The sequence below is a fragment of the Pongo pygmaeus genome, chromosome 19 (assembly GCF_028885625.2).
Source record: "Pongo pygmaeus isolate AG05252 chromosome 19, NHGRI_mPonPyg2-v2.0_pri, whole genome shotgun sequence".
NCBI classification, from domain to species: Eukaryota; Metazoa; Chordata; class Mammalia; order Primates; family Hominidae; genus Pongo; species Pongo pygmaeus.
The window spans coordinates 97110596-97136544 of record NC_072392.2 but is presented as its reverse complement, the minus strand read 5'-3'; the positions used below and the strand labels follow the sequence as shown (position 1 = coordinate 97136544).

Sequence of the window (25949 nt, the reverse complement as noted above, 5' to 3'; positions counted from 1 at the left end):
AGTTTAAGGGGATGACCTAGTCTCTCAGTGCCTGAGTCTCTTTCTTTACGAAGCAGGAAAGAGGATCTGCTCTTATGACCTCATAAAGGGGCGTGAAAAGGCCAGTGCCAGTGCCAAGGAAATGCTTTTAGCCTTTTGGCAAATGATGTCATTTAGTACAGCATCAACATAACCTTTCTTGGTACAAGTTGGAGTGTCACTCTCAAGCCATTTGTCATGACATCAGGCATGCTCCCATTCCATTTGGGTTTGCTTATTGAAACTCTTCGGGGGCAAAAAACAGCCTCCCTGAGTGCTGGGAAAATGCCATTCTTCACCTGGGCAGCAGGTGCGTTCCTGAAAGGCTGTGAGTAAATCACACGTTGAGAAAGCAAACTCCTCTGGCCCATGGAGTTACGTCCTAATTCCTGAGGTGCCTCTCTGCTCTCATTGCTATCAGGTAGACAATATTTGATCAAAATTCCTGGAAATATGGGTTGGGTGGAGGGACTTATGCCTGTAATCCCAGCACTTTGGGAGGCCAAGGCAAGAGGATTGCTTGAGCTCAGGAGTTTGAGACCAGCCTGGGTGATAGAGCGAGACCTCGTCTCTACTAATTAAAAAAAAAAAAAGCCGAGCATGGTGGCACGTGCCTGTAGTCCCAGCTACTCGGGAGGCTGAGGTGGGAGGATCACTTGAGCCTGGGAAGTTGAGGTTGCAGCCCTAGCCTGGGCAACAGAGTGAGACCCTATCTCCAAAAAATAAAAAATTCCTGGAAATATGCAAAAGTCATGGTCCTTCATGGTGGTCCAGAGTCATGCGGAGGTACAAAAGCCCCTCCCCAGAGATTCAGAAATGACCTCATTGGGGTTGGGGGTGAGGGGACAGAGGTGTTGTCTGAGGAGGTCATGCTCCAGATGACAGTCTTTTTTTTTTTTTTTGAGATGGAGTCTCACTGTCTCCCAGGCTGGAGCTCAGTGGCGCAATCATGGCTCACTGCAAGCTCCGCCTCCCGGGTTCACGCCATTCTCCTGCCTCAGCCTCCCGAGTAGCTGGGACTACAGGCACCTGCCACCACACCCGGCTCATTTTTTGTATTTTTAGTAGAGACGGGGTTTCACCGTGTTAGCCAGGATGGTCTCGATCTCCTGACCTCGTGATCTGCCCGCCTCGGCCTCCCAAAGTGCTGGGATTACTGGCGTGAGCCACCGTGCTCGGCACAGATGAGTCTTGTGCCCACCTGCTGTGATCTGCCGCACTAAGAGTTGAGTGACTCCAAAGAATCACTTTGCTATAAGAAGTCTTTTTCTTTTCTTTTCTTTTCTTTTTTTGAGACGGAGTCTCTGTCATACAGGTGGGAGTGCAGTGGCGCCATCTCGGCTCACTGCAACCTCCACCTCCCGGGTTCAAGCGATTCTCCTGCCTCAGCCTCCCAAGTAGCTGGGACTACAGGCGCCCACCACCACGCTCAGCTAATTTTTGTATTTTTAGTAGAAACGAGGTTTTGCTACGTTGGCCAGGCTGGTCTCGAACTCCTGACCTCAAGCGATCTGCCCACTTCAGCCTCCCAAAGTGCTGGGACTACAGCCATGAGCCCTGAGCCCAGCTGGAACGGTCCTTTTCTAATCCATGTATTTGTACTTCCTGGTCCTCTTGGGTGCTGGCTGTGCCCCGGATACAGGTTGTGCCGCCCGGGGTGTTCCGGATGGGAACAGAATTCACCAACTGTGTGGCCTCCCTCTGCTTACATGTCCTCCTCCTTGTCTTTCCAGATGTTCAAAGGGCCTGAGAAGGATATAGAGTTCATCTACACGGCCCCCTCCTCGGCAGTGTGTGGGGTCTCGCTGGACGTTGGAGGAAAGAAGGAATATCTCATTGCAGGTGTGTATGAGTGGGGCCATCAGCCGGAGGCTCGCACAGAAGTGGGGCTGTTCCTAGACGCGGTCCAGGGCTCGTTTCCCAGGCTCGGGGGGTGGGGAGGTGGAGTAGCTGAGGAACAGTGAGGCAGGGTACAGAGCCCTCTCGGCCACTTCCCGTCAGAGAATGCTAGTGAATGTTCACCTATCTGCCAATTTCCTGGGAAATTCGAGATTGGTGGACAAAAAAAAGTGAGCATTTTTGCCTTTTGTTCCTAAAAGGGAGGCGAGTGCAGGATGCTGGAGGCATGCAAGGCAGAGAAACCCTTTCTGCTGTCGGGAGGGCCCAAAGCTTGCGTAACATCTATTGATACTATGCACAAGACCTGCTTGACTTATTCATTCATCTGTCTCCTTTTTTTATTGCGGTAAAATATACGTAACAAAATGTAGCCATGTTAATTAACCATTTTCTTTCTTTCTTTTTTTTTTTTTTTTTTGAGACGGAATGTCACTCTGTCGCCCAGGCTGGAGTGCAGTGGTGCGATCTTGGCTCACTGCAACCTCCACCTCCCGGGTTCAAGCGATTCTCCTGCCTCAGCCTCCCGAGTAGTTGGGATTATAGGCACGCACCACCACGCCCAGCTAATTTTTGTATTTTTAGTAGAGACGGGGTTTTACCACGTTGGCCAGGCTGGTCTCGAACTCTTGACCTCAGGTGATCCACCCGCCTCGGCCTCCCAAAGTGGCAGGATTACAGGCGTGAGCCGCCGTGCCCGGCCAACCATTTTCAAGTGTACATTTCAGTGGCATGAGATATATTCGCTGTTGTGCAACCATCACCACCATTTATCTCCACATCTTCCCAAACCAAAACTCCGTCCCCATTAAACACTAACTCCTCCTTCTCTCTTCCCTCAGCCCTTGGCCACCTCCATTTTACTTTCTGTCTCTGTGCATTCGTCTGCTCCAGAGGCCTCACATGGGTGGAACCCTGCAGTGTTTGTCCTGTCTGGCCTATTTCAGTAGCATCATGTTTTCAAGGTTCATTCACGTTACAGCATACATCAGAATTTCCTTACTCTCTTTTTTGTTTTTGAGACAGTCTCGCTCTATTTCCCAGGCTGGAGTGCAATGGCACAATCTCGGCTCATTGCAACCTCCACTTCCCAGGTTCAAGTGATTCTCCTGCCTCAGCCTCTCAAGTAGCTGGGATTATAGACACGCGCCACCACACCTGGCTAATTTTTTTTTGTATTTTTAGTACAGACAGGGTTTCACCATGTTGGCCAGGCTGGTCTCGAACTCCTGACCTCAGTTGATCCGCCCACCTCAGCCTCCCAAAGTGCTGGGATTACAGGCGTGAGCCACCACGCCTGGCCCAAAATGTCCTTACTTTTTAAGGATGAATAATATTTCATTGTATGAATGTAGCACATTTTGTTTATTGTTGCATCTCTTTGTTTATACTTTTTTTTTTTTTTTTCTGAGACAAAGTCTTGCTCTGTTTCCCAGGCTGGAGTGCGATCATGACTCACTGCAACCTCGATCTCCTAGGGTCAAGTGATCCTCTCGCCTCAGCCTCCCAAAGTGCTGGGATCGACTACAGGTGTGTGCCACCACACCCAGCTAATTTTTTTATTTTTTGGTAAAGAAGAAATCTCACCATGTTGCCCAGGTTGGTCTTGAACTCCGAGGCTCAAGCAATCCTCCTGCCTCAGCCTCCCAAAGTGCTGGGATTATAGGCGTGAGCCACTGTGCCCAGCCTGTATTTTTATTCCGAAATAAAATTATTTTCCCTTACTTCCTTCTACCACCCAGCTAGGCTGAACCACAGGAGGCCAGGACGGGATTCTCGATCTCAGCACTATTAACATTTGAGGATGGACCATTCTTTGTTGTGGGGGCCTACCTTGTACATTATAGGATATTCAGCTGCATCCCTGGCCCCTACTCTCTACATGCCACAGCACCTGCTTCAGTCGCGGGGTCTCTGGACATTGCCACGTGTGTCCAGGGGAGGTGGGGTAGATTGCCCCTGCTTGAGAACCACTGGACTCAAAGAGCTTTCTGCAGTGATGGAAACGGTCTCTGCACCATTCAGTCCAGCGGCCCCCAGCCTTGTGGCTCGTGAGCACCTGAGATATGGCTAGTGCAGCCGAGGAGCTGAATTTTAAATTTTATTTCATTTCAAGTAATTTGAGTTTAAGTGTAAACAGCCACATGTGGCCGGCAGCCGCAGTCTAGCATGGCACTGACTCAGCCAGTTAAGGAACATTATTCCCCTCCTCCCTGGGGAAGTAGGAATCTGATCACAAACTTAAGAAAAAAAGAATAGACAAGGCCTGGTGCAGTGGCTCATGCCTGTAATCCCAGCACTTTGGGAGGCTGAGGCGGGTGGATTGCTTGAGGTCAGGAGTTCAAGACCAGCCTTGCCAACATGGTAAAACCCTGTCTGTACTAAAAATACAAAAATTAGCTGGGCGTGGTGGCATGTGCCTGTAGTCCCAGCTACTCAGGAGGGTGAGGCACGAGAATCATTTGAACCCAGGAGGCAGAGATTGCAGCAAGCTGAGATCACGCCACTGTACTCCAGCCTGGGTGACTGAGCAAGACCCCGTCTCACAAAAAAAAAAAAAAAAAAAAAAAGAGAGAAGAGACAAGACAACTCCCCTAGCCTGGTACTATATTTTGTTCCAAAAGGCAACTGTAATCATAAACATATACTCCAAATCCAAATATCCATGATTGGGGGATTTTCTTCTGGTTTAGGTGACGTGTACTTTTTTCCCTTCTAAAAATCAACATGTGCTTAGTGGGCATCTGTTAGGTGCCCCATGTTAGGGACATGGGAGATTCCCACAGTGAGATCCTTGGCTCTGGTCATCATGGAGCACACAGATGTTCCGACTGGGGAGACTGGAAAAGAAAGCAGAGAAAATAGACAGATTTTGCTTGTGGAGAATTGTGATTAGTGAGTGAATGCTTAGAAGGTGCAAAAGGGGCCGGGCGCGGTGGCTCACGCCTGTAATCCCAGCACTTTGGGAGGCCGAGACGGGCAGATCGTGAGGTCAGGAGATTGAGACCATCCTGGTTAACACGGTGAAACCCCGTCTCCACTAAAAATACAAAAAAAAAACTAGCTGGGTGTGGTGGCGGGCGCCTGTAGTCCCAGCTACTCAGGAGGCTGAGGCAGGAGAATGGCGTGAACCTGGGAGGCAGAGCTTGCAGTGAGCTGAGATCGCGCCACTGCACTCCAGCCTGGGCGACAGAGCGAGACTTCATCTCAAAAAAAAAAAAAAAAGAAGGTGCAAAAGGAAGAGAGACTCTCACAGGTCCAAGGGTCTAGACAGACGTGCTGCTGGGAGAAGGTGGTGTCCTTGCCTGTAGAGGGGGAGGAGGTCATTGCAGGGAGGAAGATGCAGGGGTGTGAGTTGGGCAGGAGGGAAGACTCCTGTTATCTCCCCTTGGGTACGATCTTCCCTCCCTTCCTTAACATGCTCACAGCTCCTGCTTTGCTGGGTATCTCGGTCATCAAGACTTCTGTCCCTCTCCTTGGGGATAATAGGAGACTTTCCCTCCCTTTTAAGATGCATTTCTGGACTTCCTAAAATGTTTTATTATGAGCACTTTTCTTATTCTTTTTCCAAGACAGAGTCTCCCTCTGTTGCCCAGGCTGGAATGCAGTGGTGTGATCTTGGCTCACAGCAACCTCTGCCTTCTGGGCGATTCTCGTGCCTCAGCCACCCGAGTAGCTGGGATTTCAGGCATGTGCCACCATGCCTGGCTAATTTTTGTGTTTTTAGTAGAGATGGGGTTTCAGCATGTTGGCCAGGCTGGTCTCAAACTCCTGGCCTCAAATAATCTACCCGCCTCTGCCTCCCAAAGTGCTGGGATTATAGGCACGAGCCACCATGCCTAGCCATGAGCACTTATTTTTTTTTAACAGCTTTATTGAGATGCAAGTCACACTCTATTCAATGTATCCATTAAAAATATATAGTTTGGGCCAGGTGTGGTGGCCCATGCCTGTGATCCCAGCACTTTGAAAGGCCAACGTGGGAGAATTGGTTGAGGCCAGGAGTTCGAGACCAGCCTGGGCAACATAGTGAGACCCTGTCTCAACAAAAACAAAAATAATTAGCCAGGCATGGTAGCATGTGCCTGTAGTCCCAGCTTCTCAGGAGGCTGAGATGGGAGGATCGCTTAAGCCAAGGGTTTGAGGCCACAGTGTCATACCACTGCACTCCAGACTAGGTGAAAGCAAGACCTTGTTTAAAAAAAAAAATCCTACAATTCAGTGGTTTTTTTTGGAGACAGTCTCGCTCTATCCGTCCGACTGGAGTGCAGTGGCACGATCTTGACTCACTGCAATCTCTGCCTCCCGGGTTCAAGTGATTCTCATGCGTCAGCCTCCCAAGTAGCTGGGATTACAGGTGTGTGCCCCCATGCCTGGCTAATTTTTGTATTTTTAGTAGATACGGGGTTTCACCATGTTGGCCAGGCTGGTCTTGAACTCCTGACTTCAGGTGATCTGCCGGCCTCGGCCTTCCAAAGTGCTGGGATAACAGGCATGAGCCACCGCGCCCGGCCTACAATTCAGTGGTTTTAGTATAGTCACAGAGTTGTGCAACCATCACTGCAGTCAAAAAGAAATCCTGTATTCTTGAGCTGTTACCCTCCTAATCCCCCTCCCCCTCCCTCAGCCCTAAGCAGCCGCTGGTATACTTTCCGTCTCTATAGATTTCTCTAGGCTGGGCTTTCCTGGGAACGGAATCATACGTGTGACCCTGTGTAACTGGCTTCTTTCGTGTTTCCAAGGGTCATCCATGTTACAGTGTGTATCAGAATTTCATTCCTTTCTATGACTGAGTATTCTATTGTATGGATAGACCACGTTTTGTTTATCCCGTCATCATTTGATGTGCATTTGGGTTGTTGCCACCGTTTGGCCCTTGTGACAAATACTGCAATGAACATTGGTGTGTCAGATTTTGCAGGGACCTGTTCTCATTTTTCCTGGGTGTATCCCTGGCAGTGGAATTGGTGGGGTGGGGGGTGGGGAGGGGTTGGGTGACTTTAGGTTTAACCATTTGAGGAGCTGCCAGACCGTTTTGCAAAGCAGCTGCACCATTTTACATGCCCAGTATTATCTATGATTTTTACAATAAGAAAAATAAAATCAAATGGAAAAGGGTAAGGGGACAAAAACCACCTGTGGTGCAAAGATCTTACCAGCTAACTAACGCCCTCAAAAAAACACAGAGGAGGCAGAAGAGCTGGGGTGGCCGCACAGCATGCACGGTGGTGCGTGGCAGAGGCATGGTCTGCAGTGTGGCATTCGGGGGCTGCTGTAGCTGTGCACAGAACAGAGCACGGGAGGAAACTTCCCAGCGTGTTAGCATCTGCTGTGTCTCCTTTTCAGTTCTTTCCTGTATTCAACCTTTAAAATTATGGCATTTATTACGTTTGTCATCAGAAAAATAAAATCTGGAGAGACAAGAAAGGAGACAGACTCCCCCGTGGTGCAGGGAACTTACTTCCAGTTTTCTGCATCCTCTTTTTGTTCCTATCCACAGGGAAGAGCCTTTAAAGTAAGTCCCAGCCGTCCCAGCTCAGTTTCGTCACACTGCCCTCTAGGGGCTTTCTGGCCAAACTGCAGTGCTGCAGAAGGACGAAGGGTGGGGGTCCCACGCACAGATGGACTCTTGGGTGCAAAAGTGACCTTGGTCTGAGCCAGCACCGGTGTCCAAACATACCCAGCTGAATCCTCACCCATACTGAAGCTCTCTGTTTTTGTTTTTGTTTGAGACGGAGTGTCTCTCTGTCGCCCAGGCTGGAGTGCAGTGGCACAATCTCGGGTCACTGCAATCTCTGCCTTCCGGGTTCAAGCAGTTCTCCTGCTTCAGCCTCCCAAGTAGCTGGGATTACAGGTGCCCGACACCACGCCCAGCTAATTTTTTTTTTTTTTTTTTTTTTTTTTTTGAGACAGAGTTTCTCTCTTGTTGCCCAGGCTGGAGTGCAATGGCGTGGTCTCGACTCACCACAACCTCCGCCTCCCGGGTTCAAGTGATTCTCCTGCCTCAGCCTTCCGAGTAGCAGGGATTACAGTCATGTGCCACCACGCCTGGCTAATTTTGTATTTTTAGTAGAGATGGGATTTCTCCGTGTTGGCCAGGCTGGTCTCGAACTCCTGACCTCAGGTGATCCGCCCACCTCGGCCTCCCAAAGTGCTGGGATTACAGGCATGAGCCACCATGCCTGGCCTAATTTTTTGTATTTTTAGTAGAGATGGGGTTTCGCCACGTTAGCCAGGCTGGTCTTGAACTCCTGACCTCAGGTGATCTGCCCACCTCAGCCTCCCAAAGTGCTGGGATTACAGGCATGAGCCGCTGAATCTGGGCGGCATTAAGTACATTCACAATGTTGTGTAACTATCACTATCTATTTCTAGAAGTTTTTCATCATCCCAAACTGAAACTCTGTCCCCATTAACCAATAATTCCCTATTCCTCTGTTTGCCCAGCCCCTGACAACCACCTTTCTACTTCGTCTCCATGAATTTGCCCATTCTAGGCACCTCGTAGAGGTAGAGTCATACCTTCTTCCACAGCTGAAGCGTTGCACTTAGCATAATGTCCTCAAGTTCATCCATGTTGTAGCGTGGGTCAGATTTTATTTTATTTTATTTTATTTTATTTATGAGACGGAGGCAACAAAGCCCAGGCTGGAGTGCAGTGGTGCGATCTCGGCTCACTGCAACTTCCGCCCCCCAGGTTCAAGCAATTTTCCTGCCTCAGCCTCCTGAGTATCTGAGGTTACCGGCACGTACCACCATGCCCAGCTAATTTTTGTATTTTTTTAGTAGAGACGGGGTTTCACCATGTTGGTCAGGCTGGTCTTGAACTCCTGACCTCAGGTGATCCGGCTGCCTCAGCCTCCTAAAGTGCTGAGATTACAGGCTTGAGCCACTGCACCCAGCTGGCAGATTTCATTTCTTTTTATGTGCATACATTTTAAAGTTTCCAAAATATGTAATACTCTTCTAAGTTGAATCCTATATGTTTTCAAATTGTTAACATTTCTATTAAATTTATAACTCAGACACTACTTAGTATCTCAAGGAGGAGGCACAAGGTTTTGATGAGGACACAGAACTAAAGGTGCCAAGTGCGAACAGTTTCTTGCATAAAGAAAATAAGGAAATGGGCTGACCACAGTGACTCACACCTGTAATCCTAGCATTTTGGGAGGCTGAGGCAGGAGGATGGCTTGAGGTTAGGAGTTCAGGATCAGCCTGGACGATATAGCAAGACCCTATCTCTACAAAACAGGAAGGGAGGGAGGGAGGGAGGGAGGGAGGAAGGAAGGAAGGGAGAGAGGGAGGAAGGGAGGGAGGGAGGCAGGGAAGAAGGGAGGCAGGGAAGGAGGGAGGGAGGGAGTGAAGGGAGGCAGGGAGAGAGGCAGGGAAGAAGGGAGGGAGGGAAGGAGGGAGGGAGGGAGTGAAGGGAGGCAGGGAGAGAGGCAGGGAAGAAGGGAGGGAGGCAAGGAGGGAGGGAGGAAGGAAGGAAGGAAGAAATGAGCTGGGTGTGGTCATGTGCTCCTGTAGTCCTAGCTACTTGGGAGGCTGAGGCAGGAAGATCCCTTGAGCTCAGGCATTTGAGGCTGCAGTGAGCTAGGACTGAACCACTGTACTCTAGCCTAGGTGGCAGGGCGGGACCCTATCTCTGTTTTAGAAGAGAAAAAGATAACAACTGTCATGAAAAGATGTGAGGAAATACAATGAGATGCCCGACTGAAGGCTCTGAAAACACACCTGCTCGAGTTCGAATGTGTGCTCTGACACCTGACTTGTTAAGTTCCTTGGCTAAGTAACTTTACCTGTCTGTGCCTCCCATGCCGATCCGTACGTGGGGGACAATGACAGTAGTATCTGCCCCACGAGTGGTTGTTGAGAGGATGAAAGTGGGAGTAGGAGACCAGAAATGATGATCACAGGGATGCTGGTTATCTTGGTCAGGCCTCACTCAAGGGTAGCTGATAATTTTATGTCTTACATTGGGGATGACAGTGACCCACACAAACAGCACAGCACTGCATGAAAAGCTGGTGAGTCGATACAGAGTCATACTGAAGGTCTAAGGAGGGCTAGGGTAGCCTGCAGCAGAATGAGCATGAAGGCTCTGCTGAAAGGGCATTGCTCCCTGGACCTGTGGCAGGATCCTCGGTAGAAAGCTGACATTGAAATATTTTGAAGAGCTTTAGTTAAAAAGTTAAAAACAGCCCAGTGCAGTGGCTGACGCCTGTAATCCCAGCACTTTGGGAGGCTGAGGCGAGTGGATCATGAGGTCAGGAGATCGAGACCATCCTGGCTAACACGGTGAAACACCATCTCTACTAAAAATACAAAAAATTAGCTGGGCGTGGTGGCGGGCGTCTGTAGTCCCAGCTACTTGGGAGGCTGGGGCAGGAGAATCACTTGAACCCGGGAGGCAGAGGTTGCAGTGAGCCAAGATTGTGCCACTGCACTCTAGCCTGGGCGACAGAGCAAGACTCTGTCCGCCCCCCCACAAAAAAAAAAATAATAAATAAAAATAAAAAAACCAATGTTGGCAAGGCTATGGAGTAAAGGGAACGCTTATATGCTGTTGGTGGGAATGTAAATGAGTTCACCCACTGTGGGGCACACTTTGTAGATTTCTTAAAGAACTGAGAAAGCAACCAGCATTTGACCCAGCAATCCCACTGCTGAGTGTATACCCAGAGGAAAATAAATCGTTCAACTGCACTGCGCCCGTATGTTCATTACCACACTATTTGCAATAGCAAAGACACGGAATCAACCCAAGTGCTCATCAATGGTGACTTGGATAAAGAAAATGTGGTGTATATACTATGGAATACTATGCAGCCGTAAAAAGGAAGGAAATCATGTCCTTTGCAGCGACACGAGTGCAGCTGGAAACCATTATCCTAAGGGAACTAATGCGAAAACAGAAAACATGTTCTCACTTAAAAGTGGGAGCTAAACATTGGGTACACATGGTCATAAAAATGTGAACAAGAGACACTGGGGAATACAAGGAGGCGGGAGGGAGGAAGCAGGGTAAGGGCTGAAAAAATACTACCTATTGGGCGCTATGCCCACTACCTGGGCGATGGATCCGTTCATATTCCAAACCTCAGGGACACACAATACACTCATGTAACAAATCTGCACATGGGCTTCCTGTTTCTAAAAATCAACAAAGATTGTGAGACCTGCCCAGTGGCCAGCTGGCTGTGTATCTTCTCCACCAATGAGGCTGCATTACTTCATCTTCCTCTCCCTGGGAGGGGGAGCAGGGGTGGGGCCGTTAATGGCCACAGTGGCTGACTCACCTCGTGGCGAGAGGAACCTCTCTCATCTGATGTCTTTCCCAGCCTTGGTCAGATGACTCCACATTGAATCTGGCATTTATTTCCTGAGGCAGGAACCTAGATCCAGTTTGCCTCGAGTCAGGATAGGCCCTTTATCCAGGGGCTAACCAGAAATCACAGGGCACAGTGAACCACTCAGCTCGGGCTGGCTGTGGCCGGTGAGTGACCGCATGGCCTGAGCAGGCCACCTCCTCCTGGGCTGATGACTCAGTCTCACGTGTCGAGTCGGGCAACAGGAGACTCATACAGAATTGGCCCTGTAATTTTCTTCTACATTCCTCTTCTCCAAAAGGAAGAATAAACATACAACCCTTTGTTACAAATTTTAATTCCTGGTTTTCTGTAACCAAGACTCATGCCTCGCTTTTCTCTGAGACAGACATAAGTAGAACATTGCTGCAGATGCTCATGGTGTGTACGCCCATCCAAGTCTTAATCAGACCAGAGGGGGTCCTCTCCACATTTATACATGACAGCCACGTTCACGTTAGCCCAGTAACTAGGACCATTGAAAAGATACAATATTTTGGCTGGGCGCAGTGGATCACTTGAGGTCAGGAGTTCAAGACCAGCCCAGCCAACATGGTGAAACCGTGTCTCTACTAAAAAATACAAAGATTAGCCACGGGTGGTGGCGCATACCTGTAATCCCAATTTTTTGGGAGGCTAAGGCAGGAGAATTGCTTGAACCTGGGAGGCAGAGGTTCCAGTGAGCCGAGATGGCACCGCTGCACTCCAGCCTGGGTGACAGAGCAAAACTCTGTCTCCAAAAAAAAAAAAAGAAAACATACAATTTTCACTTCATCTCTTCCTGCCATTGCTTACCTCCTGAGGAAGCCAGAATTGGTGGGAAAAGGCCAAAAGAGAAGGAAAAGGCAGAATGTGAAGCATTTCATTAGAACAAGCACGGGTGTGTCTCATCAGTAAACTTATTGAGCCATTACTGTGTGCAGGGAACTGTGGAAACAAAAGGGTTAAGACACAGCCCTTACCCTCTATACTTACTCTCTGATTAAGGAGCAAGATGCAGAAGAAAGGCAAATCTAATATAAAGTGGGAGTCAATGCTGGTCAAGTGATACATACAGTGGAAATCACCATAGAAGCTGGGAAGCCAGGATAGGGCTTCAGCCTGTCTGTGGTGGCAGGTGCCCAGGCTGGACAGGGCCACTGTTCCCTGCCTGAAAGGTTAGTTTTTATTTTATTTATTTATTTTCTTTTTTGAGATGGAGCCTCGCTCTGTCACCCAGGCTGGAGTGCAGTTTGCAATCTTGGCTCACTGCAACCTCCACCTCCCGGGTTCAAGCGATCCTCCCGCCTCAGTCTCCTGAGTAGCTGGGATTACAGGCATGCATCACCACGCCTGGCTATTTCTTTTTGTATTTTTAGTAGAGACGGGGTTTCACCATGTTGGCCAGGCTGGTCTCGAACCCCTGACCTCAAGTGATCCGCCCACCTCAGCCTCCCAAAGTGCTAGGATTACAGGCATGAGCCACCACACTTGGCCTGAGGGATGAGTTTTTAAATGACTTCCATAGCCGTCATTAGGTTCTGTTAGCCACTGGAACACACTCCTTTGTTCTTTTCCTCCTGCTTGGAAAACGCCAAGGCTGTTGCCAATGTAGTATCTTCAGCAAAGGAAGGAGGCAGCTGAATCAGGAGCCCAAAGTACAGAAAGAAGCCACAGCTCATCACGCCTGATGAAGGGAATTCAGAGCAGATTCCTAATTTTCAAAAATTCCATGCTTTGGCTCTTCATAGTGGAAAAATGCAGAATTATAAGTTTAAACTCAAATGGGAGAAGCGCCTGTGAATTAATGTTTTGTGAAAAATAAAACAGGAGACAATATAATCTACATACTGCATGACGTTTTATGTGTGAAGATGCACATGGAAGAGAATATTGGCCGGGCGCAGTGGCTCACACCTGTAATCCCAGCACTTTGGGACGTCAAGGTGGGAGGATCACTTGAGCTCAGTTCAAGACCAGCCTGGGCAACATGGTGAAACATCGCCCCTATCCTTTTTTTTAGAATAAAATTTAATTTAAAAGAATATTGGGGCCAGGCATGGTGGCTCATGCCTATAATCCTAACACTTTGGGAGGCCAAGGTCAGGGTATTGCTTGAGCCCAGAAGTTTAAGACCAGCCTGAGTAACATAGCAAGACCCTGTCTCTACAAAAAAAATATATAAAAAATTAGCAGGGTGTGGTGGTTCACACCTATAGTCCCAGCTATTCAGGAGACTGAGACGGGAAGATCACTTGAGCTTGGGAGGTCAAGGCTGCAGTGAGCTATGATCATACCATTGCACTCTGGCCTGAGTGACAGAGCAAGACTGTCTCAAAATCAATAGTGGAATATTGGAAGGAAATACATCAAAATGTTAGCTATGGGTAATGAAAGTAGGAAAGTTTTTTCTTTTCTTTTTTTTTTTTTTTTGAGGCGGAGTCTCACTCTGTCCCCCAGGCTGGAGTGCAGTGGCGTGATCTCGGCTCACTGCTAGCTCCGCCTCCTGGGTTCACGCCATTCTCCTGCCTCAGCCTCCCGAGTAGCTGGGACTACAGGCCCCTGCCAGCACGCCTGGCTAATTTTTTGTATTTTTAGTAGAGACGGGGTTTCACCGTGTTAGCCATGATGGTCTCGATCTCCTGACCTTGTGATCCACCTGCTTTAGCCTCCTAAAGTGCTGGGATTACAGGCATGAGCCACCACCCTTGGCCAGGAAGTTTTTTCTTTGTTTCCTACGTTTAAGTTTCTATCAGTGAACATGCATTATGGCTTTCTTTTTTTTTCCACTTTTTATTTTTTTGAGACGGAGTCTCGCTGTGTCACCCAGGCTGGAGTTCAGTGGCGCGATCTCGGCTCACTGCAACTTCTGCCTCTGGGGTTCAAGAGCAATTCTCCTGCCTCATCCTCCCAAGTAGCTGGGATTTCAGGCGTGTGCCACCACACCCGGCTAATTTTTTGTATTTTAGTAGAGGGTTTCATCACGGTGGCCAGGCTGGTCTTGAACTCCTGGCCTCAAGAGATCCACCTGCCTCAGCCTCCCAAAGTGCTGGGATTACAGGAGTGAGCCACCGTGCCTGGCCACCCATTATGTTTAAACTCAGAATAGACAGTGCACAGGATTGTTACAACGAAATCCCAGCGCCCCTGCGCCGGGTGGAGGAGCTGAGCAGGAGGAGGACTTGTCCCTCTCCCTGAGCTTGGTGATCCCCGTCTCTCCACAGGAAAGGCCGAGGGGGACGGCAAGATGCACATCACCCTCTGTGACTTCATCGTGCCCTGGGACACCCTGAGCACCACCCAGAAGAAGAGCCTGAACCACAGGTACCAGATGGGCTGCGAGTGCAAGGTAAGCAGGTCCCGCCTCTGCTGGGGCATCACCTCCTCCCACTGTCTCCAGATGGACAGCAGGGGTTTTGATCCCTGGCTTTCCAGGGCCTGTTAATCCCCAGCTCCTGATTTAAGACCAGGCTCTGAGAAGGTAGAGTCATCCCAGGAGTAAGGCTGTCTGGCTGGGGACAGCCCTGAGGCACATCTCTGTCAAGGGATGTCTGGAGTGTAATCTCAGGACTTTGGGAGGCTGAGATAGGCGGGTCACTTGAGGTCGGGAGTTGGAAATCAGCCTCACCAACATGGCGAAACCCTGCCTCTACAAAAACACAAAAATTAGCCGGGTGAGGTGGCGCACGCCTGTGATCCCAGCAACTTAGGTGGATGAGGCTTAAGAATTGCTTGAATGTGGGAGGTGGAGGTTGCAGTGAGCTGAGATCACACCACTGCACCCCAGCCTGGGTTGACAGAGTGAGACTCTGTCCCCAAAAAAAAGAGGGGGATGTCTGGAAGGCTAGGAGATTTGAGAGTAAGAGCATGAATTCAGCTCTGTTACCTGTAGCTTCCAGAAAAAGGAACTGTATGGGGAGAGAAAATATGGTCCCATGGGTAATTTTCTACAAATGTGCAAGTGCAAACGCTTGTGTGGCTTATGAGAAGGCACTGCAGGCCTTACGCTTTTTCCAACATTCCCGACATTTTCACACCTGGGTTGGTGTCTATGTGGGGTCTGTGTGTTGAGAACACCTGAACACCTGCTCCTCTTAAAATGAGCCCGGAGGTTGTGCCAGGCACAGTTGGAGCAGCGCAGCACTTAGATGTGGCTGTGGAAGTGAGATCACCGCCTCCAGGGCTCCCAGGCTGGCTCCTACCCTGTGGGCTCCTAGCACCCTATCCCCACCCTCCCCACAAGAAGCATTGCTGAGTGCTGAGCGCCTCCCACCCTGGGTCACTCCCAGTGAGTCTGGGACCAGGAGACTCTGGTGAGGCTGTGGGGATTGGCCTTCCCTGGGGAGCTGCCTGGGGCTGCCCTCCCTCCTGACAGCCACCAGCCCCTTCTCAGCATGTTCAAAACAGGAATTCTGAACTCATAGTCTCCAGCCACATGTATGTTAAGTGAAACTCCTCTGTGCCCAGCATGAAATCAAAAGCAAGTTTTTCCTTTTTCTTTCCATGGCAGTGAAGGCGGTCATCCTCTTGTAGCATAGGGTTCCTTGGCCAAATTGCTAGTTGCCGATGACCTCAGGGCTCGGCTTGCGAGCAACACTGGGCTGGAATCTGTCTCCAGGAAACCCAGGCCCTTTTATTGTTGCTGTGTCCTCCAGAGGGCAGGGCCAAGCTGAGGCCATTCTCTCATGCTCAGGAAGGTAGAAGATGGCCCAAAGGGAAGCACACCTGCAGTAGAAGGGGGGGCAGCAGTGGGCGGGGCACAGCTTCCCTGCAGGTAAGACCCCCTCGCAGGCCAGCCGCCTGCCCCTGCAGGAGCTGTGGGTCTCGGGAGAGGCTGCCATCCCTGTACACCGCACGTAGGCACATTGCCAGGTTCTGGACATGCCCCCAGAGCAGCCTCCACCCACCCTTTCCTGGGTCCCTGACTCCATCCCCCTCCGTGTGCCCCTCCCCAGATCACGCGCTGCCCCATGATCCCGTGCTACATCTCCTCCCCGGACGAGTGCCTCTGGATGGACTGGGTCACAGAGAAGAACATCAACGGGCACCAGGCCAAGTTCTTCGCCTGCATCAAGAGAAGCGACGGCTCCTGTGCGTGGTACCGCGGCGCGGCGCCCCCCAAGCAGGAGTTTCTCGACATCGAGGACCCATAAGCAGGCCTACAGCACCCCTGTGGCCAACTGCAAAAAAAGCCTCCAAGGGTTTCGACTGGTCCAGCTCTGACATCCCTTCCTGGAAACAGCATGAATAAAACACTCATCCCATGGGTCCAAGTTAATACGATTCTGCTCCCCCTTCTCCTTTTAGACACGGTTGTGGGTCTGGAGGGAGACGTGGGTCCAAGGTCCTCATCCCATCCTCCCTCTGCCAGGCACTATGTGTCTGGGGCTTCGATCCTTGGGTGCAGGCAGGGCTGGGACACGCGGCTTCCCTCCCAGTCCCTGCCTTGGCACCGTCACAGATGCCGAGCAGGCAGCACTTAGGGATCTCCCAGCTGGGTTAGGGCAGGGCCTGGAAATGTGCATTTTGCAGAAACTTTTGAGGGTCATTGCAAGACTGTGTAGCAGGCCTACCAGGTCCCTTTCATCTTGAGAGGGGCATGGCCCTTGTTTTCTGCAGCTTCCACGCCTCTGGCCCTAGTGTAGCACTCCCTGCCCCTGACAAGTGCCCCCATCGCCCCGGTGCCCACCATGAGCTCCCAGCACCTGACTCCCCCCACATCCAGGGGCAGCCTGGAACCAGTGGCTCGTTCTTGAAGGAGCCCCATCAATCCTATTAATCCTCAGAATCCCAGTGGGAGCCTCCCTCTGAGCCTTGTAGAAATGGGAGCTAGAAACCCCAGCTGAGCTGCGTTCCAGCCTCAGCTGAGTCTTTTTTGTCTCCTGCACCCCCCGCCCACATGCTCCCCAGCTTGCAGGGGGAATCGGTGAGGTCCTGTCCTGAGGCTGCTGTCCGGGGCCGGTGGCTGCCCTCAAGGTCCCTTCCTGAGCTGCTGCGGTTGCCATTGCTTCTTGCCCGTTCTGGCATCAGGCACCTGGATTGAGTTGCATGGCTTTGCTTTATCCAGGCTTGTGTGCAGGGCCTGGCTGGGCTCCCCATCTGCATATCCTGAGGACAGAAAAAACTGGGTCTTGCTGTGCTCTCCCAGGCTTAGTGTCCCCTCCCTCAAAGACTGACAGCCATCACTCTGCACAGGGCTTTCTGCATGTGACGCCAGCTAAGCAGAGTAAGAAGTCCAGCCTAGGAAGGGAAGGATTTTGGAGGTAGGTGGCTTTGGTGACACACTCACTTCTTTCTGAGCCTCCAGGACACTCTGGCCTGTTTTAAGAGACATCTTATTTTTCTAAAGATGAATTCTCAGATGATAGGTGAACCTGAGTTGCAGATATACCAACTTCTGCTTGTATTTCTTAAATGACAAAGATTACCTAGCTAAGAAACTTCCTAGGGAACTAGGGAACCTATGTGTTCCCTCAACGTGGTTTCCTGAAGCCAGTGATATGGGGGTTAGGATAGGAAGAACTTTCTCGGTAATGATAAGGAGAATCTCTTGTTTCCTCCCACCTGTGTTGTAAAGATAAACTGATGATATACAGGCACATTATGTAAACATACACATGCAATGAAACCGAAGCTTGGCGGCCTGGGAGTGGTCTTGCAAAATGCTTCCAAAGCCACCTTAGCCTGTTCTATTCAGCGGCAACCCCAAAGCACCTGTTAAGACTCCTGACCCCCAAGTGGCATGCAGCCCCCATGCCCACCGGGACCTGGTCAGCACAGATCCTGATGACTTCCCTTTCTAGGGCAGACTGGGAGGGTATCCAGGAATCGGCCCCTGCCCCACGGGCGTTTTCATGCTGTACAGTGATCTAAAGTTGGTAAGATGTCATAATGGACCAGTCTGTGTGATTTCAGTATATACAACTCCACCAGACCCCTCCAACCCATATAACACCCCACCCCCGTTCGCTTCCTGTATGGTGATATCATATGTAACATTTACTCCTGTTTCTGCTGATTGTTTTTTTAATGTTTTGGTTTGTTTTTGACATCAGCTGTAATCATTCCTGTGCTGTGTTTTTTATTACCCTTGGTAGGTGTTAGACTTGCACTTTTTTAAAAAAAGGTTTCTGCATCGTGGAAGCATTTGACCCAGAGTGGAACGCGTGGCCTGTGCAGGTGGATTCCTTCAGGTCTTTCCTTTGGTTCTTTGAGCATCTTTGCTTTCATTTGTCTCCCGTCTTTGGTTCTCCAATTCAAATTATCACAAAGTAAAGGATCTTTGAGTAGGTTTGGTCTGAAAGGTGTGGCCTTTATATTTGATCCACACACGTTGGTTTTTTAACCATGCTGAGCAGAAAACAAAACAGGTTAAGAAGAGCCGGGTGGCAGCTGAGAGAGGAAGCCGCTCAAATACCTTCACAGTAAATAATGGCAATATATATATAGTTTAAGAAGGCTCTCCATTTGGCATCGTTTAATTTATATGTTATGTTCTAAGCACAGCTCTCTTCTCCTATTTTCATCCTGCAAGCAACTCAAAATATTTAAAATAAAGTTTACATTGTAGTTATTTTCAAATCTTTGCTTGATAAGTATTAAGAAATATTGGACTTGCTGCCATAATTTAAAGCTCTGTTGATTTTGTTTTCGTTTGGATTTTTGGGGGAGGGGAGCACTGTGTTTATGCTGGAATATGAAGTCTGAGACCTTCCGGTGCTGAGAACACACAAGAGTTGTTGAAAGTTGACAAGCAGACTGCGCATGTCTCTGATGCTTTGTATCATTCTTGAGCAATCGCTCGGTCCGTGGACAATAAACAGTATTATCAAAGAGAACGTGGGCTCTCTCCGTGTGGCTGTATCCGATGTTCAGAATGGCCACTTCCTAGCTCAAGAATGGGAATCAGCCTCTGCAAGGAGCCTCTCCCATCTGGCGGGAGGGGGCGCCCTGTGTCCTCCAGAGAAACAAGGCCAGTGAGCTCTGAGTCAAATGTGGGATGCAGACCAGGTGCGGTGGCTCACACCTGTCATCCCAGCACTTTGGGAGGCCGAAGTGGGTGGATTGTTTGTGCCCAGGAGTTCGAGACTAGCCTGGCCAACTTCACAAAACCCTGTCTCTGCAAAAAATAGGCGTGGTGGCATGTGCCTGTGGTCCCAGCTACTCAAAAGGCTGAGATAGGAGGATTACTTGAGCCTCGGAGGCAGAGGTTGCAGTGAGCTATAATTGCGCCACTGCATTCCAGCCTGGGCAACAGAGTGAGACCCTGTCTCAAAAAAAAAAAAGAAAGAAAAGTGCGATGCAGTGGCAGAGACGGGGCGGCAGAGATGGGACAGGTAAAAGCAAATGTGGTTTTCTTAGGTGGATGAAGAGGCAGAAGTGTAGAAGAGGGTCCCCTTCATTCAGCACATGCCTCTGGCTTTTTATTATAGAGACACGCAGAGCCATGCACCCGTCTCACAGCTTTGACACTGAGGGCTTCATGGCCAGCTTTAGACCTATACTCAGTCTTTACCCACCCGTCACGAAATTATTTGGAAGAAAAAATTCCAGGCATGAAGCAGTCTCATTTATAAATATTCCAGTACACATATGTTTAAAAAATAAAAACTACTTTTTTTTTTTTTGAGACGGAGTCTCGCTCTGTTACCCAGGCTGGAGTGCAATGGCACGATCTTGGCTCACTGCAACCTCCGCCTCCTGGGTTCAAGTGATTCTCTTGTCTCAACCTCCTGAGTAGCTGGGATTACAGGTGCCTGCCACAACGCCCAGCTAATTTTTGTATTTTTAGTAGAGACAGGGTTTCACCATGTTGGTCAGGCTGGTCTTGAACTCCTGACCTTGTGATCCGCCTGCCTCGGCCTCCCAAAGTGCTGGGATGACAGGCGTGAGCCACTGCGCCCAGCCAAAAAATAAAAACTACTTTTAAAACCTTTTTCCAGGCCAGGTACGGTGGCTCACCTGTAGTCCCAGCACTTTGGGAGGCCAAGGTGGGCGGATTGCTTGAGCCCAGGAGTTCAAGACCAGCCTGGACAACATGGAGAAACCTCAACTCTACAAAAAATACAAAGATTAGCTGGGTGTGGTGGTGCATGCCTGTAGTCCCAGCTACTCGGGGGGCTGAGGTGGGAGGATCACTTGAGCCCAGGAGGTGGAGGTTGCAGTGAGCTGAGATCGCACCACTGCACTCCAATCTGGATGACAGAGTGAGACCCTGTCTCAAACAACAACAAAAAATCCAAAATAGCTTTATCACACGTCAAAAACTTACTTAGAATTCATCAATGTCATCATATATCCAGTCAGTGTTCTGACATCTCTGACTGTCTCATAGATGCTTTTGTGTGGTTTATGGGTTGGAATCAAGACCCAAATAAGATCCATCCATTGCAGTTGGTTGATCTGACTCCTAGGCCTCTCTCTCTCTTTTTAAATAACTTATTTTTTTCCTCCAAGGTCACTTTGAACAGTGAGTTTGAAGCTCCCCCTTCTTTCTTTTTTTTTTTTTTTTTTGAGACAGAGTCTCATGCCATTGCCCAGTCTGGAGTGCAGCGGTGTGATCTCAGCTCAGTGCAACCTCTGCCTCGAGAGTAGCTGAGATTACAAGTGTGCACCACCATGCCCGGCAAATTCTTGTATTTTTAGTAGAGACGGGGTTTCACCATGTTGGCTAGGCTGGTCTCAAACCCCTGGCCTCAAGTGATCTGCCCGCGTTGGCCTCCCGTAAGCCACCGTGCTTGGCCTCCTGGGTCTTATTCTCCAGTTTGTTTCTCCCTGCCCCCACCCTATCCTCGTGCTGAGAAAGATGTTCCCATCATAATTCAAACTTCAATCAAAAGTCTCATAATGCTTCGCCATATGGACTTTTTTTTTTTTTTTTGAGACGGAGTCTCGCTCTGTCGCCCAGGCTGGAGTGCAGTGGCGTGATCTCGGCTCACTGCAACCTCCACCTCCCGGGTTCACACCATTCTCCTGCCTCAGCCTCCCAAGTAGCTGGGACTACAGGCACCTGCCACCACGCCTGGCTAATTTTTTGTATTTTTAGTAGAGACGAGGTTTCACCATGTTAGCCAAGATGGTCTCGATCTCCTGACCTTGTGATCCGCCCGCCTTGGCCTCCCAAAGTGCTGGGATTACAGGCCTGAGCCACCGCGCCCGGCCATGGACATTCTTTAATGGTGTATTTGAACAGTTAGCTGCCCCCTGGCCCACGTGCATACTTTGTTGTACAGAATCTGTTATTCCAGGGGCAGCCAGAATAATCGTGTTTCCTACTGTGTGCAGTTACTGCCCAAAAAGCAAGAACAAACTTACGACATCTGAAGTTTGTTCCAATGTCACATTAAATGTGATCCACTTAATATCTACTGCAGAAATATTTGGATTGTTTCTTCTGTATGTCCAAATATGTAGGGAAAATGGTTGAGTGGTATACTATAATAATAATATCAAAACTTTCCATTTCATACAAATGAACTTACTTGGCATTTGCAGCCCACATTTGGAGTTTTAGTAAGCAGCACGCCAGGTGATTTATATCCTTTTCATATATTTATGCATTTAAGTCAAACTTGACTTAAACTCATTATGGAAAATTTAAAACATATACAAAAATGCAGAGAATGGTATGACCAACTCCATGTGTCTATGATCTGTTTTCAACAATTATCCATGTTTTGCTGATCTTTGAAAACGATTTAAGATCAGTTTGTAGGCCGGGCGCCATGGCTTACACCTGTAATCCCAGCACTTTGGGAGGGCAAGGCAGGAGGATCACCTGAGGTCAGGAGTTCAAGACCAGCCTGGCCAACATGGCGAAATCCCGTGTCTACTAAAAATACAAAAATTAGGCTGGGCATGGTGGCTCACACCTGTAATCCCAGCAGTTTGGGAGGCCGAGGCAGGCAGATCACCTGAGGTCAGGCGTTCAAAACCACCCTGGCCAACGTGGTGAAACCCTGTCTCTACTAAAAATACAAAAATTAGCCAGGTGCAGTGGTGGGCGCCTGTAATCCCAGGTACTCGGGAGGCTGATGCAGAATCGCTTGAACCTGGGAGGCGGAGGTTGCACTGAGCCGAGATCGCGCCACTGCGCTCCAGCCTGGGCAACAGAGCGAGACTCCATCTCAAAAACAAAACAAAATAAAACAAAAAAATTAGCTGGGCATGCTGGTGCACGCCTGTAGTCCCAGCTACTCAGGAGGCTGAGGCAGGAGAATCGCTTGAACCCAGGCAGCGGAGGTTACGGTGAGCTGAGATCGCACCACTGCACTCCAGCCTGGGCAACAGAGCAAGACGCTGTCTCAAAAAAAAAAAAAAGAAAGAAAAAGAAAAAATCAGTTTGTAGACTCACATATGGGGTAACGACATTGTTAGGGACACAATTATGCACCATTATTTCCTCTCAGTCTTGTTTACCCTGTGAAAGAAAAATGAATGGGGACAGGTGAGGTCAGCCTCAATCCATCAACAGAGATGCGTGCACCCATCATGGAAAAGCAGCAAGAGACCCTGCAAGATCCAATCTGAAGGGACGTGGGGCCTGGTGGTGGAGCTGGGGAGCCACCAGGACTGGTTAAAGAACTATGGAGCTGGCCGGGTGCGGTGACTCCCGCCTGTAATCCCAGCCACTTGGGAGGCCGAGCCGGGAGAATCACTTGAACCCCAGAGGTGGAGGTTGCAATGAGCCAAGGTGGAGCCGCTGTATTCCAGCCTGGGCGGCAGAGCGAGACTCAGTCTCAAAAAAATAAATAAATAAAAATAAAATACTTTGGAGCTGATGGAAGAATTTGAGCCTAGTTATAGGACACATAGTAGCAGTATCTTTTCCCTCCTAATTTTTAATGGATATTTTTACCTGATCTAACTTTAAAAAATAATTAAACCCAAACAGTGGAATTACAATATTTTACTAGCATCAATTTTATGATAGGCAATTTGCTGTGACTATAGATTTTTTTCTTTTTTTTTTTGAGACAGTCTTGCTCTGTCACCCAGGCTGGAGTGCAGTGGCACAGTCTTGGCTTACTGCAATCTCCACCTCCTGGGTTCAAGCGATTCTCATGCCTCAGCCTCCCGAGTAGCCGGGACTACAGGCATGCCACCATACCCAGCTAAGTTTTGTATTTTTAGTAGACACGGGGTTTCACCATGTTGGCCAGGATGATCTCGATCTCTTGACCTCGTGATCTGCCCTCTCAGCCTCCCAAAGTGCTGGGATTACAGGCATGAGCCACCGCACCTGGCCGCCTTCTAACCATTTTTAAGTGTACAATTCAGTTAATTACACATACAATGTTTTTATGGCCATCACCACTATTTCCAAAACTTTTTCACCACCCCCCAGAAACTCTATAACCATTATGCAATAACCCCCGTCCTCCGCCTCCTAGCCCCTGGTAACCTCCAGTCGACTTTCTGTCTCTATGGATTTGCCTATTCTAAATATTCCATCATCCTGCATGATTCCACCTATGTTATGTCCAGCTCACTTAGCACGTCTTCAAGGTCCATTGGTATTATAGCATGGATCCATGCTTCCTTCTTTTTCAGGGCTAATACTCCATTGTGTGTATCTATTACATTTTGTTTATCCATTCATCCATCAGTAGACACTTGGGTTGCTTCCGCCTTTTGGCTATTGTGAATAATGTGGCTATGAACATGGGTGTGCAAGTATCTGTGTCCCTGCTTTTAATTGGTATATATATACACACACACACTTAGTATATGTATATAGATATCTATACATTACAGATATATGTAGATATATATCTACTATATAGAGCCATATATGTATATTCAACATTAACCTACATTAATTAATTCAACATTAATCTTTGAAGGAAAGGACATTAAGCTTGTTTCAAATTCAGCTTCTCTGATTCAGCATACATATATCTAAACTACTACATATTTATATATCTATAGATACACTATATATGTATATACACAATATTATGTATACATGTATATACATAGTATTATGTATAATTATTGCAATACAGGCCGGGCGTGGTGGCTGACACCTGGAACCCCAGCATTTTGGGGGGCCAAGCAGGGTGGATCACCTGAGGTCAGGGGTTCGAGACCAGCCTGGCCAACATGGTGAAATCTCATCTCTACTAAAAATACAAAAAACTAGCTGGGCGTGGTGGCGCAACACCTGTAATCTCAGCTACTCAGGAGGCTGAGGCAGAAGAATCCCTTGAATCCAGGAGACAGAGGTTGCAGTGCGCTGAGATGGCGCCACTGCACTCCAGACTGGGCGACAGAGCAAGACTCCGTCTCAAAAATAAATAAATAAAATAATAAAATTACAATATAATTATACATAATAGTACACAAAAAAATTGTATTGCAATAATTAAGTCTGGGAGCATAATATATATATAGATAGTATCTATATCTACATACATAGTATGTACATACATACATGTATACCTATATACATAATATATACATATATACTACGTATATATACTGTGTATTTACTATGTATACATACTGTGTATATACTATGTATCCATACTGTGTATATACTATGTGTATATACTGTGTACATATACTGTGTATATACTGTGTACATATACTGTGTATATACTGTGTACATATACTGTGTATATACTGTGTATACAGTATAGACATATATACTATGTCTATACTGTATACATAGTGTATATATACAGTTTATATAGTATGTATAGATAGTATGTATAGTAGTCCTATGTTTCGCTTTTGAAGGAAGCACTGTCCTGTTTTCTGCAGTGACTGCACCATTTTACATGCCTACCAGCAGTGTCTGAGGGTTGGTCCCCTCTAAAGTTATTCTTGCTACACCTCCCAAAGTGGAATTCCAAAACTGCCTTGTTAGACCAGCCCGACAATTTACAATATTCATGGAAAGACACTTCCTAGTATGTTCAAAATTCCAAGGTTAAGAAGCCTGGAAGTTATATTAAAAAAATAAAACTGCTGTCTTTGCTGCATCTACTGTGAGAATGAAGACCGTTCCCAGCAACCAACCCATGTATATTCCAGAAAAGCTCAACATTACTCTAAAGGAACACACAGATATTGGGAAGGGCCTGAGAGGAACCCTGAGGAGGAACTATATTTATTTATTTATTTATCTATTTATTTAATTTATTTAATTTATTTTTTTGAGACAGGGTCTCCCCCTGTCCCCCAGGCTGGAGTGCAGTAGTGCAATCCTGGCTCACTGCAACCTCCGCCTCCCGGGTTCAAGCAATTTTCCTGCCTCAGCCTCCCTAGTAGCTGAGACTACAGGCACGTGCCACCACGCCTAGCTAATTTTTGTGTTTTTAGTAGAGACATGGTTTTACCATTTGGCCAGGCTGCTCTCAAACTCCTGGCCTCAAGTGATCTGCCTGCCTCTGCCTCCCAAAGTGTTGGGATTACAGGTGTGAGCCACCGCGCACAGCCTTGAGGAGGGACTTTAATCACATCAATGTAGAACTCAGTCTCCTTGAAAAGGAAAAGAGGCTCCGGGTTGACAAACGGTGGAGAAACTGAAGGGAGCCGGCTGCTGTTGGGACTCTTCGTAGTCATGTACGTAGCATGGTCAAAGGGGTTGCCCTGGGTTCCATTACAAGATGACTCTGTGGGTGCTCACTTCCCCAGAAACGTCGTTATCCAGGAGAACGGGACTCTTGTTGAAATCCG

At 48.5% G+C, this 25949-nt stretch overlaps 1 protein-coding gene across 1 annotated transcript in view; it reads left to right on the top strand.

Annotated features, from left to right (window-relative positions):
• The window catches only part of TIMP2 (TIMP metallopeptidase inhibitor 2), a 73755-nt gene extending 54653 nt beyond the window's left edge, over positions 1 to 19102 (top strand). Inside the window, exons 3-5 of the mRNA XM_054456707.2 lie at positions 1752 to 1860; positions 14489 to 14613; positions 16220 to 19102. Of these exons, the coding sequence (XP_054312682.1) occupies positions 1752 to 1860; positions 14489 to 14613; positions 16220 to 16417 (432 nt within the window). The 3' untranslated portion in view covers positions 16418 to 19102. The remainder of the gene's footprint in view (positions 1 to 1751; positions 1861 to 14488; positions 14614 to 16219) is intronic.
• Positions 19103 to 25949: the final 6847 nt, after the last annotated feature.